General features: G+C 46.1%; 1 protein-coding gene across 1 annotated transcript; it reads right to left on the bottom strand.

Annotated features, from left to right (window-relative positions):
* Positions 1 to 7,248: 7,248 nt before the first annotated feature.
* On the bottom strand, positions 7,249 to 15,957 carry SIRT4 (sirtuin 4). Its single transcript, XM_039353451.1, has 5 exons — positions 15,906 to 15,957; positions 13,132 to 13,640; positions 9,968 to 10,262; positions 7,856 to 8,044; positions 7,249 to 7,499 (listed from the first exon to the last, which is right to left on the bottom strand). Exons 2-4 carry the CDS (start codon positions 13,638 to 13,640, stop codon positions 7,895 to 7,897), a joined length of 954 nt encoding a protein of 317 aa, XP_039209385.1. The 5' UTR covers positions 15,906 to 15,957; the 3' UTR covers positions 7,249 to 7,499; positions 7,856 to 7,894.

A 15,957-nucleotide genomic window follows, 5' to 3' on the forward strand; every position in this document is an offset into this window, starting at 1 on the left:
GAGAGAGAAGCAGGGAAGCGCAATTGCCTCTCTCTCTCTGTCTCTCTCTCTCTCTGCAAAGGCAGAGGAGGCTGGGAGCCACAGGGGGAGGCTCAAAGAGCCGCATGCAGCTCCGGAGCCGCAGGTTGCCGACCTGTGCTATAGGGGGTACCTTGCTCAATAGTAGTAATTGTGAGAGGGATCTCGGAGTCCTAGTGGACTTAAATTACTTAAATAAGGGCCAGCCGTGTGTTGCAGCTGCCAAAAAGGCCAACACAGTGCTAGGCTGCATTAACAGAGGGATAGAATCAAGATCACGTGAAGTATTAATGCCACTCTACAATGCCTTGGTAAAGCCACACTTGGAATCCTGCATCCAGTTTTGGTCACCGCAATGTAAAAAAGATGTTGAGACTCTAGAAAGAGCGCAGAGAAGAGCAACAAAGATGATCAGGGGACTGGAGGCTAGTTTAATGAAAAAAAGAACTAGCAGGGACATGATAGCAATGTTCCAATATCTCAGGGGCTGCCCCAAAGAAGAGGGAGTCAAGCTATTCTCCAAAGCACCTGAGGGCAGGACAAGAAGCAATGGATGGAAACTAATCAAGGAGAGAAGCTAATCAAGAAAAACTAAAGTCTGCACTCCTCCTGTTCCACAATTGTGCACAAATCCTTTCTTTGCCCTCTTTTCCTCTGTGTATCCTGCTTGTGTATGTCCAAGGGAGGGGGGGGGAGAGAGAGGGAAATTAGATCAAAGGTCCTGAAATAGTCCAGCAGGGATTTCTTCATCTTGTGCTACTATATATTTGAATTACTTAAAAGAGGAAAGTCACTTTGTGTGTTCAATTGCTTTTGAAATCAACAAATCTATGGACTGTAATAGTAGAGCTTATCGTATCATATTCCCATGTAGCTGAGTCTTGTGACTTTTCTGTGCTTCTGAGGAAGAAAGACAAGATTTCTCTGAAACAGGTGCCTTTATTCAGCCCCCCCCCCAAACAACAACAACAACAGGAGAGCTGATGTGCAGGAGAGGCACAGTTCAATATCATGGACACCTAAAGGTTGCAAAAAGCCCTTTGAGTGGTTTGTTTGAGAGGGCTAACAGGCCCACTGTCAGAACCCATTCCTATTTCATTTCTACCTATCCCCTCTGACCTAAACACAAATCTCATTTTTCCCTGGGTTCTGCCATACTCCCAAGGGGTTATTGCTTTCCCTTACCCTATTTACTGCAATGTAACCTTTTGCTTCCTGCACTGTATCTCTCTCTGAACTTTCTTCTCCCTAACCTGTCAGCTAGGAAAAAAAGGGGAGAAAGAAATACAACCTCCGGAGCCTGGCTTATCTCTCCATTCACAAAAGAAGGTGTGAAGAGCTGCTTGAACATCATGCTACGACCAGAGCCGGACTGATTGGCCGGTTTGAACCATCTGGATGAACTGTGGGGTGGGGTTTGCTTGGGGACACTTTAAAGCAGGCATGTCAAACACAAGGCCCGGGGGCCAGATGCGGCCCGCAAAGTGGTTTCATGTGGCCCGCGAAGCCATCCTGGAAACAGTGAGGGAACGGCCCCTTCCACCTTGGCCCCACTCCCTGGATGCATGGACCATTGACGCGAATGATGTAGAGCTGGCCACACACACCCAGTAGGCCACACCCACTCTGTCCATGCCCACCCAGTAGGCTGCACCCACCCTGGCCACACCCATCCGGCCCCCTGAGAGCAACCGCAATGCTGATGCGGCCCTCAATGAAGCTGAGTTTGACACCCCTGGTTTAAAGTATTGATCTGCAAAGGAATCCTTCAGATGCTGTCAATTATGCCTGCTATCAACTACTTTAAACAAAAGTTCCTGTTGGAGGAAACCATCTGCAAGAGTTCTGCTTTCTTAAGATGTGGGATTGAACTGGGTCCTTACAATCACTTGAGCATATATTTACAGCACTAAAAAGGAACAATACCGGCCAGTTGAATCTATGATTTGCTATTGAACCGTGGGTGGAGAGTAGACACTGCCTGCTGGCCAGCTTTAATAGCCGAACTGAGGCAAGACAAAATCCAGATTTTTCCTGTTCCCTTTGGCTCAGTCTTGCTTGGATTGCCACAAAATGGATTTCACAAACTGCTGGTTGGTTGGGAGAGGTCAAAGCTCTCTGAGTGAGATTTTTTTTTTTTTAATCTCCACTGGCTGTACGTCTTGATAGTAAGATGATGAGTCATGATAACAGCTGGAACCCAAAGGATGGAAAAACAGTTTTGAGGAAAGAGGAAAGCGAGAGGGTTTCCATGGAGAAACTCTTCTAGATAGAAGATGATACCTCTTGGCATTTTGGCCAATGAAATGGCTTTCTGAACAGACAACACATTGCAGGTGAGAACCTGGTGGCATCAGAGAAGACAGGTAGTCATCAAAAGCCAACACCTTATGAGGTCAATGGTGGGGATAGTTATGTTGTATGAACCTCCTGACTCAATCTTGGGGCAAAAGAGAAGCAATTTGAACTTAAAACGGGGCAATTGAGAGTGAAACCACCCTAACCCAACAGCCTTTTAAAATTTAAACCCAGTCAACGATGGGTTACTGCTTGAGATCCACCTAGCAATAGCAATAGCATTTAGAACAGTGGTTCTCAACCTTTTTAATGCTGCGACCCCCAACCGGTTGTAAGTCGAGGACTACTCAACTCTCACAGCACCGTTTGCAGAATGGGACTTTTGGCGGGCTCAGCAGGGCAGAGACAGCCTGGACAATTCCTACTGGCTTTTGAAAGCCAATAGAATTAGACTCTATTCAAGAGAGTCTATTCTATTGGCTTTCCAAAGCCAATAGAATAAAAGGGAGTAGCACAGCTAAGGAAAAGGGGGAAAAAATGGCGGACTGCGTTGTTTGGCCACCCCTGTGAAATGGTCGTTCAACCCGAAATGGGGTCCCGACCCACAGGTTGAGAACCACTGATTTAGACTTATATACCGCTTCACAGTCTGCTTTCCAGCCCTCCCAAAGCGGTTTACAGAGTCAGTATTTTTGTCCCCAACAATCTGGGTTCTCATTTTACCGACCTCGGTAGGATGGAAAGCTGAGTCAACCTTGAGCCAGTCAGAACTGAACTGCCAAACTGCTGGCAGTTGGCAGTCAACAGAATTAGCCTGCAATACTGCATTCTATTTTTTTAAAAATTTTTTAATTATTTTTCACCATATACCATACACCAAAACAAACTTAAAATACATAAACATAAAATCTTTTCTTTTAACAGAACAGTACTCTACATTTTAAGCATTCTTTACATCTTATTTACATTTTATGTACATCAATAATTATGTCTTTTTCTTTCTCTGTTCTAGCCAATTATAACATTTATTCCAAATTTCATGAAATTCTGTCGCCTCCTTGTCTTTTAATTCTAACGTAAGTTTGTTCATTTCTGCGCACTCCAAGATTTTGTACATAATCATATCATTTGTGGGAATATTTTCACTCTTCCAACATTGAGCATATGCTATACAGTCAGTCTGTAGTCAGTCTGTGTATAATGATGTGTTGGAGTTGCAGTCAGTATGTGTATAATGATGTGTTGGAGTTGTTTTTCCATCTTTAAATTTATTATGCCTAAAAGAAATAATTCTGGTTTGAAATCCATTTGTATCTCAGTTATCTCCTATATCCAATCTCTTATTTGTTCCCAATATTTGTTTGCTTTGGGGTACAGCCACCACATGTGATAAAATGTTCCTTCTCTGATTTTACATTTCCAACACTTCGGGTCTATGTTTTTATACATTTTAGCCAATCTCGCCGGTGTTAAATGCCATCTGTAAATCATTTTATATTGATTCTCTCTGTATGCAGTTGATAGTGTCAATTTGCAATTTATGTTCCATAATCTTTCCCATTCCTCTAAATTTATATTTCGCCCCACATTTCGTGCCCACGCTATCATTGGCCCCTTTACTATTTCTTCCTCTAACTCTATCTCTAATAAGTATTTATAAATTTTTGATAATAGTTTTCCTTCCTTTCTTATTAGAATTTTATCAAGTTGGTGTGGGGTCTGACTAATTCCATGTTCTTGCCTATCCCTATTATATCTAGATTGAATTTGTAAATATGGCCACCAATCTATGGGTATTCTTTGTTCCTCCAACTCTTCTCTTAACTTGAGATTTCCTCGGTTATCCAGTAATTCTTTATACCTAATCATCTTTTTTTTTCTCTAATGTATTGGAATGAATCACTGCCTCCATCGGCAAGAACCAATTTGGAATTTTCCCATAGTGTCTTTTTTTTTATTTTTTCCCATATCCCGATCAATGCTCCTCTTATCTGATGTTGCTGGAAATATGTTGATGTTTTCTTCTGTTTCCCCCATAGAAATGCATGCCAACCCGCTTGTAGATCATGTCCTTCAATCATTAATATCCTTTCATTATCCAAGTTTATCCAGTCTTTAATCCATAACAATCCTGCCACATAATAATAGATTTCCCATTTAGGGAGTCCAAGACCACCTCTACTCTTACTGTCTTGTAATGTTTTAGTATTTATCCTAGCTTTTTTGCCCGCCCAAATAAATTTATTTATTATTTTATCCAATTCTTTAAAAAAGGTTTTCTCTAATTTTATTGGAATTGTTTGAAAGAAATACAATAATCTTGGTAGAATATTCATTTTAGTCAATGCGATTCTGCCTAATAATGATAATTGGAGATTCCCCCAAGTCTCAAGATCTTGTTTCATTTTTAATATCAATTTTGTATAATTGTCTTCTTTTATTGAGGAACACCTTGAGGTTATCCAAATTCCTAAATATTTAATCTTTTTCGCTACTTGTAATCCCAAATTCTCTTCCAATTTCCTTTTTTGTTTATCGGTTAAATTTTTTGCTAACATTTTAGTCTTTTCTCTGTTAATTTTGAATCCTGCCACCATTCCAAATTTTTCTATTTCACCCATAAGAATATTTCCTCTCTCTATAGGTTCCTCAATAAAGAAAACCAGGTCATCAGCGAATGCCTGTAACTTATATTCCTCTGCTTTGACCTGTACCCTTTTTATTTCTTTATTTGCTCTAATTTGAACTAATAATACTTCAAGCGTCAAAATAAAAAGTAAAGATGAAATTGGGCATCCGTCTTACCCCTTTGTTTATTTCAAAACTTTTTGTATTCTCTCCATTGATTATCACACTAGCTCTCTGTGTTCTATATATTGCCTTTATTATGTTACTAAATTTCTTACCAAATTTCATATCTTCAATCTGTTGGAACATAAATTGCCAATTGAGGCTATCAAATGCTTTCTGCGCGTCTAAAAAAATCAAAGCTGCCTGTTTTCCTAAATGTATTTCGTAATACTCTAGGACATTTAACACCGTTCTAATATTGTTTCCGATTTGTCTTTGGGGTAAAAAACCATTTTGATCTGGATGTATTATATTTTGTAAAATTAACTTTAATCTTTCAGCCGTTATATTAGTAAAAATTTTGTAATCTGTATTTAGCAGCGAGATTGGCCTATAGTTTTTAATCTGTTTGGGATAAGAGATACGATGGCATCTATCCAGGAGTCTGGTAGATTAGATTTCTCCAACACATCATTATACACCTCTAGTAATATCTTTTCAAAATCTTCGTGGAAGGTTTTATATAGCTCCCCCGGAAGGCCATCCGGTCCCGGGGTCTTATTATTTTTTTGTTTTTGCACCGCCTTTTTTAATTCCATAGCTGTTATTTTCCCATTCAGTATGTCTCTTTGTCCTTCTTTTAATTCTGGCAGACCATTCACTTTCAAATATTGTTTAATCTTTTCCCCGTCTATTTCATCTTTTTTATAGAATGACTCAAAGTAGGTTTGAATTATTTCTTTCTTTTTGTCCATTTTATATTGTAACTCTCCATTTCTATCATAAAGTTCCTGAATTATTTTTCCCTCTTTCTCTTTTTTTTAATTTGTAAGAGACCCATCTCCCAGGTTTATTGGCATGTTCAAAAAAAATTTGTTTCGCCAATTTCAATTCTTTAACTCTTTCTTCTTGCTCCATCACATTTAATTTATGTTTGGCTAATGCCATTCCCACTTTAATCGATTCATCCTGGGGCTCTTTTTCTAGTTTGGATTCAATAAGGGCGGGTTTCCAAATGGCTGGTAGGAGGTATCATCTCGTTTATTCATGCTGTGTGGGCATTTTTCTATATATATATAGGTCAGTCCCTGTAATGAATTCAGCTTTGTTCTAACCTTATTTTTTATTCTCCCCATAACATTCAGTATTGTGCAAACTCATCCCATAAGATTTATACTACAATAGATTAATCCAACTGAGAACAGGAATTAATTTAATAATCAGATTAAAGACGTTGTATGAAGGGAGTCATTATGATGTAAATCAAGAAGTAACAACCTTTGAGGATTGAGGAATGACATATAGGTGGATCACTGGAACATCTGACTTGCTTCTTATCTTGCAGATCATTTTAGCTGCCAAACAAGCTAGGTCCCAGGTTGCATTAAACAGAGAGACAGTTTCAAGGTCCCAGTGTTAGTACTTTATACCAGGGCTTTTCAACCAGTGGTATGGGTGCCACCTGTGGTACATTGGCACCTGGCAGGTGGTACGTGACCATCCTAGAAAAGTGGTAGTGGGGGAGGGGAATGGGCTGAACCGGTGGCAGGACCGCACAAGCCTGAGTAAGAGATAGCTAGAGCTGCAGGGCTGTCAGGGCTCAGCGGAAGCACCAGGATCAGCGCTAGGCTCCAGCTGGAGCTCAGCACTGATCCTGGTGCTTCTGCTGAGCCCAGAAGAAGCACCAATAGCTGGAGTGTTGCAGCATCTCCAGGGTCTTGTGATTTACATTCAGATGCTTGGCAACTGATTCATATTTATGACGGTCACAGTGTCCCAGGGTCATGGGAAGTGACCAAAACCTGCTGCACCCACCCAGCAGACGGGGGGAATAAAAAACAACCCCCCTACCCCACTCCCGCTGCCAATCCTCAACAGAAATGCTCACAACAATGAACACTTCGGACAGGAGAAAGAGCGCTGCTGGGTGGGCAGTCTGTGGCTTGGGGGGCACTTTTTCAGTGCCATTGTAACTTCGAACAGTCACTAAACAAACTGTTGTAAGTCGAGGACTACCTGTACTTTATCACTTTTTTCTTTTTTCCTTTTTTTCTTTGGTCATCAAGTTTTTGACACTTTGCTAGGCGACTGGTGGTACTCGGATATTGCCGTATCCTAAAAGTGGTAGAATGGGTGAAAAGGTTGAAAAGCCCTGCTTTATACTTCACAGGTGAGACCACACCTGGAATACTGCATCCAATTCTGGTGCAAAAAGGAGTGCAGAGAAGAGCAACAAAAATAAGGGGGCTGGTGGCTAAACCATATGATGGAACGACTGAGGGAACTGGGTATGTCCTATTTAACAATGAGAAAGGGAGGTGGTAGGATGGCAGTCTTCCAGTACTGGACAGATTGTCACATGCAGAAGAGGATTCACTTGTTCTCCAAAGCACCTGAGGGCAGGGCAAGAAGAAACGGGGGAAGATCATTAAAGAGAGATCTGGTCAGTGAGAACAATTAACCAATGGAACAGCTTGCCTCCAGAAGTTGTGGGTGTTTCATCACTCGAGGTTTATTAAGGAGATATTGGACGGCCATTTGTCCAGAATGCCATAGAACTTCCTGTTATGGGCAGTTTGGCCTAGAGGTCTCTTCCAATCCTATAATTCCATGTTCTATGTTTCTACAAAGCTCTTTCTAGCCCGTAGACAACTTTACCAGCTTCAGTCCTTCTGGCTATCTTGGTGGTATTTCACTCAGCCCCCCTGGACCCCAAACCAGCCCCCTTCAACAGCGTCCCCACAATTACCCTTGAATCTTTACTGGTCTGGATGCCCCACCAGCTTGCTCAAAGGAGAATCGCAGGCAGCAGTGCCCCACAGCGGGAATTCAGCTTTAAAGAAGCTAAAGAATCGGCCCGCGTGGGGCCGATGTTAACAATGGCCATCGGCAACTTCCTGTCCCGGGCAGCAAGGGCAAATTTGTAAGCCGAGAAGACCTGCCAGACACAAAAGAAACATTTGTCAGATGAAAAAGTGAAGCATATGGCTGACAAGCTCTCCCTAATGGGGTGCCCTCTGGATGTGCTGACCTAGGACACATAAGACTCTCAGCCCACACAACCTTGGGCCGATTCCTCAGCAACTTTAAGGTGTGTGGACCAGAATCCTCCAGCCATCCATGCTGGCTGAGAGATTCTGGGAGTTGAGGTCCACGCGTCTTAAATTGCTGAGTTTGAGAAACACCGGATTAGATGTTGTTGTTGTTGTTAATTGCGAAGTCGCATCTGACCCATCGCGACCCCATGGACAACGCTCCTCCAGGTCCTCCTGTCCTCCACCATCTTCTGGAGTCCATTTAAATTCACACCTACTGCTTCAGTGACTCCATCCAGCCATCTCATTCTCTGCCGGATTAGATAGCTGAACACTATTAAGCAGGACTTGGAGTACCTGCGAGGATGTGGAACATGGATTAAGAGACCTAAAAGATAGTGGTCTTGGAGCAGAGAGTTGGTCTCTGACAGAAGGCCACCTGAAGAGACTAGAAGCATTTGAAATGTGGATTTACGGGCGGCTGTTACGCATAGGCTGGCTTGACAAGATCAGAAATGAGGAGGGGATCAGCCGCCTGGGAAATCCAAGAGAAATCATCAAAACAATTAAAAAACGAAAGTTAGAATATTTTGGACATGTGATGCACCACCCAGAAAACTATGGCATGCTCCATTTAATCCTCCAGGGAAAGATGGAAGGCAAACGAGGTCCAGGCAGAAGAAGAACATCGTGGCTTCAAAATCTAACGATTGGTTTGGATAAAACTCAGCAGCCCTTTTTCGTGCAGCTGCTGATAAAAACAAGATCGCCAACATGATTGCCAACGTCCGATAATGGATATGGCACAAGAAGAAGATGAGGTAAGCCAGATTTTATTGAGTAACAATAAAAGTTACTCAAGTATGACCATGATATTCCATTAAGGATTAGCCTGAACCCAGTTTCTCATAGCTTCTCATGTCTTGTTCCAGAGAGAGCCACTGGCATAAAAGAAGGCACGGAGTGTCAATCTCCCTTCTCCCCGGGGGGACTCAACTTCTCGGGAGCCATGAAGAGTCAGCAAGGTGTGGGGTGGGGTGGGATTTGAGGCTGTTATAGCAGGAAGGAGGGAATTAGATAGACAGGAACAGTCACCAATGTGCCAGGGTTAGGATGATTAAAGATTGGCACCATTTGCAAAATAAGTAACACCCATTATAATGCTCAGAACCAGGATTATATTCCTGTGACATTGCCTGAGCACCCTCAAAACATCAGATTTTCAAGACAAAGCTCTAGATCAGGGGTAGGCAACCTTGGCTCTTTTATGACTCGTGGACTTCAACTCCCAGAATTCCTGAGCCAGCCTGGCTCAGCTTGAAAACTTCTCCTTTTCCTCTCAGCATGGCTGGCTCAGGAATTCTGGGAGTTGAAGTCCACAAGTCATAAAAGAGCCAAGGTTGCCTACCCCTGATCTAAACTCATCAAATCATGATCTAGATCAGGGGTGGGGAACCTTGGCCTCTTCAGGACTTGTGGACTTCAACTCCCAGAATTCCTGAGCCAGCATGGCTCAGCTTGGAAACCTCTCCCTTTCCCCTCAGCATGGCTGGCTCAGGAATTCTGGGAGTTGAAGTCCACGAGTCATAAAAGAGCCAAGGTTGCCTACCCCTGCTCTAGATCAATGTCTCCATTCACCCCATCATCTAACCAGAGAGTGATACAGTCCAGATTTTGGGGAGACCAACCTGTTTTGGAGGCCCTGAGCAGCTTCCAAGGCCTTAGTGTCTCACAGACCATCCATACCCAGGCTGGAGAAGGCTGAGACAGCCTGCACGGTGACACCCCCTTGCCGGGCATCTCAAGAGGCCGATTTGCGCGCATACCTGCAAGGAAGACCCGGCCACGAGGACCGCATCGGATTCCTCAAGACGCTGGTACACCAAGTCCACTTTCTCCTTGGACACGTTGTCCCCAAAGAAAATCACATCTGGCTTGAGGACCCCACCACATTTGCGGCACGATGGGACACGGAAATGGCGCACCTGCTCTTCCGGCAGAAAGACGTCTCCGTCGGGGGCCACGCCGTGGGCCTCAGCTGTCCACATGGGGTTCAAAGCCTCAAAATGTTCCTGGAGTTGCTCACGGGGGACCTGGGCCCCACAGCTGAGGCACAAGACCCTGTGGAGAAAGAGGTTTTCAAGGCTCAGGATTTCTAAGAAGGGGGGGGGGGAAGGAAGGGACCCTCTTGCGATTCCTAGCAGCTAACACCCCCCCCCAATAGAACATAAGAAGATAAAATGAGAAAATAGAAAAGGAGTTGAGGTCAATGCTTCAAGTGAGAGATTTAGGGCAGGGAAAAGGGTATTATTCTTTTTTTTTCCTGCTGCAAGCACTTCCTGGGAACTAAAACGGCTGTAGGGGGTCAGCACTGTTTGGCTCCACCACCCCCCAGGCAGCAAAAGGCTTGGAACTCTGCCACGGAGGGACAGGATCAGCCCTCTGGCATTCTACCCAGAGGACGCCTCTGAGCCGAGCTCAGCTGCCGTTGACTTCAAGGGTGGATGCTGCTTCTTTGCCTTGCTGCCCTTTGCCTTGCTCCAAGACTCTTCAACTTTGCCGCCCAGCAGAAATGTCTCAGATTCACTCCTGGCCTCCCTCCAGGTGGTGATCAGGCCTGACCCCCACTTAGTTTTCAAGCCCAGAGAAGGTCAGCCAGACACGGGTCACCGGCTGGGTGAATATGGAAGAACAGGAGAGACTTCACACACAAACTGCAAAATAAAGCCATGATTTAGGACGATGGCTTAACACCTTGCATCAGGAGCACACAACTTCCATTAGCTCAAGGACAATCTGGTGGGATCCCGAGGCCCACCACTTGCCAAGGAGGAGGCAGGGGGGTAATTGGGGAGAGCCTCCCAAGGTATGCAAGCCTTTGACCCAGACTCTTCAAGGGCTGCAGAAAGGAGGTTATTATCTGTGCTTTGCAGACCATAATTTAGTTGGGTGCAGCCTTCCTACTCAAGTTATAAATCTTGGTTTACGGGCCACAATGGGCTGGATTCACATCACATGCGAAGCTGAATTTGAGCCAAATCAATGTCATCCTAGGCATCTTAGATGAGGAACGGGAATCGCAACTCATGCCAGCTCAGAGATGTCACCATGATCAGTCCTTTTCTATAGCTGGACCATGCTAGGTCCTCGCTGCTCAAAATACGAGGGCAATTCGGAAATAAGCCTCCATGACAGACACTCGCAGATACAGAACTTTTATTATGCACATTAGAGAATAACAACATTGCATTGCTTTTCGACATAGTCGCCATTCAAACTGAGGCACTTGTCATAACGTCTTACAAAAGTTTGAAATTTCTTAGTCCTTGTCGCTCGGCACCAAATCTGGGCTATGGGGGTGATCAAAAACATCCCAACGGAACTGCTTCAAAAGTTCTTGGGGGCGTCTAGCCGTGTGCGGGTGAGCATTATCGTGAACCAACACAACGGAAGTCAGCAGGCCCCGACGCTTGTTATGGATGGCTCGTCTGAGTTTTCCGAACGTTTCATAGTAGACATCTGATGGCCAAACCACGCTCCATGAACTTCACTAGCTGTATTCCTTTGGCATCTTCACATTTGGCACGGTTTTCTATGGCACCACTTCTGGTGTGGTGTTGGTTCATGACAATGCTCGTCCGCACACTGCTAGATGCACCCAAGGACTTTTGAAGCAGTTCCGTTGGGATGTTTTTGATCATACCTCCCCACCCCATAGCCCAGATTTGGCACTGCAACTACAACTAAGGAGCTTGTTTATGAAGCAGTTCCGTTGGGATGTTTTTGATCATACCTCCCCCCCCCCATAGCCCAGATTTGGCACTGAGCAACTACAACTAAGGAATTTCAAAGCTTGTAAGACCTTATGACAAGTGCCTCAGTTTGAATGGCGATTATGTCGAAAAGTAATGTAATGTTCTAGTTTTCTAATGTGTATAATGAAAGTTCTGTATCTGCGAGTGTCTGTCATTGATAATTCAAGGGGGGGGGGTTATTTCCGAATTACCCTGGTACATTTAATAATCTATCCTTATTTCATGGGGGCTGTGAAGGACTCTTCTGCAGAAAGTCTCTGCCATCATCCCTGGCTGGGAACCATGGAAGTCTCTCTCTGCTCAGTCTGGAGGACAGGCAAGGCTAAGCCACACACCACCCAGCACTGTTGCAAATTCATCCCTTGCTTCCTGCTGGCCCCAGACCCCCTCCCACAAATCCTGAAGCCCCATTTTCTTCCTGGCCTTTGCAGCTTCTTGATTTGAGCGACTTTTCTATTATGAGATAGTTAAAATCCACCCTGTTGAACTGGGGAAGGACAGTCAAAGGGCCATAAACAAATCACGAATTAACCGATTCTACTCCTGAAGTCTTGGCATATGATGGCTGCCAAACGGTTATGCTGTTTTCCCACGTAAGAAAGCAGCGCAAAGCCCTGCTCCGCCTCCTCTTTTTCTAACACCCGGGATGTTCCCAATACAGTTTAAAACGTTGCCACCTGTGAGCAGAATTAAATTCTTCTTTCGTTTGATTCGTTTTGATTCATATCACAATAACGGCTCCTTTGGCAAAGCAACCTGTGGGTGAGCAGGACAGGTGTGCTTAGGCTGGCAAGACAACGCTTGTTCCTCGCAGACCTGCACACCCCACAGATATTGTAATAAATGGCTAGCAGTTGCAGCTATGCGCAGGAGGATCGTGTCCTCTATCACCCAGACTCCAGCTGCTTCTGCCCTGTGGCAGGCCCACTCCTGCAGAAATGCTGCAGAGCTGTCACAGGCCCACCAAGCTCGCCAGACTGATCATCCTAAATGCCGTCCCATTTCGAGTGGGGCCATCCAGAGGCCCAAGGGAAGCCCCCCCCAGCTTTTAGCTGCACTTGGACCCAGCGCCACAGGGCCAGGCCAGTGCTGGGGCCTGAAATGCAGATGTGCCGGGCAGCTGCAATGTCCTGCGCTTTCTCTGTCAGCCTTGGCACCCCCTTCCCCTGCGCCACCTGTGCGTGCAGCCATGCAGCTCAGTCATGCGCCGACTGCCAGCCTTGGCATGGAGGGCGTCCACGTTCTGAGTCACCAGCCAGTGCAGCTTCCCCTGCTGTTCCCAGCTGCTCAGAGCCCAGTGTGCCGCGTTGGGCTGATGGGAGGAAAACTGGGGCCACCCCACAAAGTTCCTGGCCCAGTATTTCTGCCGGGCTGAGGCACTGCGGAGAAACTCGGCGTGCTGGACGGGCCGCCGGTCAGACCGGGCGTAAAGGCCCACGCCTTCAGAGCGGTAATCCGGGATACCGGATTCGGTGGAGATCCCTGCTCCAGTCAAGACAAAGAGACGCTGGCAGTGAAGAACGAACATCTGGAGTTTTTCTATTGCCCCAGCGTCCGGAGGGGGGCTGTCTGGAACGAAAGCCAGGGAGGGGGCAGCCTGGGGCACGGAGGCATGGGAGGCCCAGCGGTGGAGTCCATGAACCGGCCATCCTCCTCGGCCTTTCAGGGCTGGAAGAAACTCCATCTGGAAAGACAGAACAGGGGGGAAAAACAAGGTTTCCAAACTATTCAAGGAGACATTTTTTGCCCTAGACCAGTGGTTCTCAACCTGTGGGTCGGGATCCCATTTGGGGTCGAACGACCATTTCACGGGGGTCGCCAGACAACGCAGTCCGCCATTTTTCCCCCCCTTTTCCTTAGCTGTGCTACTCCCTTTTATTCTATTGGCTTTTGAAAGCCAATAGAATAGACTCTCTGGAGGCCTTTTCCAGGCCTCCAGACCCAAATCGGGCTGCTGGGGGTCTGCAAAATCACTCTGCAGGCATACCTGGACTTGTGCTGGCAGCTTAGAACAGTGGTTCTCAACCTTTTTAACGCCGCGACCCCCAACCGGTCGTAAGTCGAGGACTACTCAACCGGTCGTAAGTCGAGGACTACTCAATTGGTGCAGCACCGTTTGCAGAATGGGACTTTTGGCGGGCTCAGCAGAGCAGAGACAGCCTGGACAATTCCTATTGGCTTTGGAAAGCCAGTAGAATTAGACTCTATTCAAGAGAGTCTAATTCTATTGGCTTTCAAAAGCCAATAGAATAAAAGGGAGTAGCCCAGCTAAGGAAAAAGGGGGAAAAAATGGCGGACTGCGTTGTTTGGCGACCCCCGTGAAATGGTCGTTCGACCCCAAATGGGGTCCCGACCCACAGGTGGAGAACCACTGGCTTAGAAGGAACCAGTTCTTCAGTTGAAAAAAAGGTGCTGGAACGCTGTTCCGTGCGTTCTATGACAAAAAAAGCCCTGCTGATAAAGTTTAGAATATGAATACCACGCTACATTTCACTGCTATTTTAATTAGGATTTGGGGAGCAGCTTTCTCCATATACCTGCAGGACAAACTTTGGGGGGGGGGCTGGGGGGGAGACACTGCTTGAGACAGAGAGTCCATGTAGTTTTTGATTTACAACCCCAATAGGGAGAATTACCATTGCTAAGCAAGGGAGTTGTTGGTTTTTGTTTTTTTTTACACAGTTGTTAAGTGAATCACTGAACCAAACCTGCTTTTTCCAAAAGGCAACTGGACTGTCTCGGGTTTTCCTTTTAATTGAAAAGGTTTCGCTTCTCATCCAAGAGGATTCAGTTGAACTCAACAAAGTCCAGTTGCCTTTTGGAAAATAACCTTTGGGACAATCATGACCTGGATGATGGAAAACCTCCACAGATGTGAATCCCTGGCATTGTTAAACAAAATAATAATAACAACAACAACAAAACAACAATAACAATAAATAATAATAAAAATAATAAAGTTGCAAGGGACCTTGGAGGTCATCTAGTCCAACCCCCATCTATCCACTCATCCAAATCATTGATGAAGATGTTGAAGAGCACTGGGCCCAGAACAGAGCTCTGGGACACACTGTAATTGCACACTTGTAAAGTGAACCTCCTCCCCCCCTTCTTGCTAGAAACCAGCAAATGGCACAGGATGGTGTGCCAAGCACTCACATGTTGATGAAGTGACCCTGTGTGGATGCTGCAACGGCTCTAAGGTACCAGAACCGGGGCACTGTGACTTTGACTAGGGGTCTAAATCAGGGGTAGGCAACCTCGGCTCTTTTATGACTCATGGACTTCAACTCCCAGAATTCCTGAGCCAGCATGGCTGGCTCAGGAATTCTGGGAGTTGAAGTCCAGAGTCATAAAAGAGCCAAGGTTGACTACCCCTGCCTAAAGTCTTGTACTGGGGAGTCGGGCTATTTTTTTTTTCTTCTTTTCGCTTTTTAATGGCTGGCTCAGGAATTCTGGGAGTTGAAGTCCATGAGTCATAAAAGAGCCGAGGTTGCCTACCCCTGGTCTAAATGAACAGTTATATAAGTCGAGGCCTTATATAAGTCGTGGCCTGGTTGCTTGCCCCCCCTCATCCTCCCCCCCCCGGCAGGACTCTGAATGGAGCCAGGGAAGGTCGCCTGACCTGCAAGTGGGGGGGCGGGGAGGCAGGACAAGGTCAGTCCGGTTCAGAGGCGCTTTCCCACCCGTGGGGGGGGGGGAAGAGGGAAGCAGCACGCAACGCTTTCCCAGCCATTCCAGGGTTTCTGCCGGGATTTTGCAAAGCGAGCCCACCGCCTGGAGGGCGCCGGTTGGGGAAGCCCCCTCCGGTGCGCCCGATCTTTCTTCCCCCCCCCGATGCGCGTGCACCGGGTGCGCGCGCCATGCCCTCGCGGGGAAGGGGGCACCGGACCCCCTCCTGCAGGCACTGCAGACCACCACCCTCCCACCCCGGCCCGGGCACGCTCACCTCTCCTCCCCCGCCAGAAGGACAGCCCGCCGGGAGGGGAAGCTGGGCCCGG

This window comes from Crotalus tigris, unplaced genomic scaffold (assembly GCF_016545835.1).
Source record: "Crotalus tigris isolate CLP2741 ecotype Arizona unplaced genomic scaffold, ASM1654583v1 scf7180000018525.42219311030:4301911, whole genome shotgun sequence".
Lineage (NCBI taxonomy): Eukaryota > Metazoa > Chordata > Lepidosauria > Squamata > Viperidae > Crotalus > Crotalus tigris.

Coding starts and splice junctions, on each gene's coding strand:
- SIRT4 (XM_039353451.1), bottom strand. CDS start 13,640: ATGGAGTTTCTTCCAGCCCTGAAAGGCCGAGGAGGATGGCCGGTTCAT. Junction 10,263..13,131: donor CTGCATGGCTGCACGCACAG/GTGGCGCAGGGG, acceptor CTTTCTCCACAG/GGTCTTGTGCCTCAGCTGTG. Junction 8,045..9,967: donor TGGCCGGGTCTTCCTTGCAG/GTATGCGCGCAA, acceptor TGTGTCTGGCAG/GTCTTCTCGGCTTACAAATT.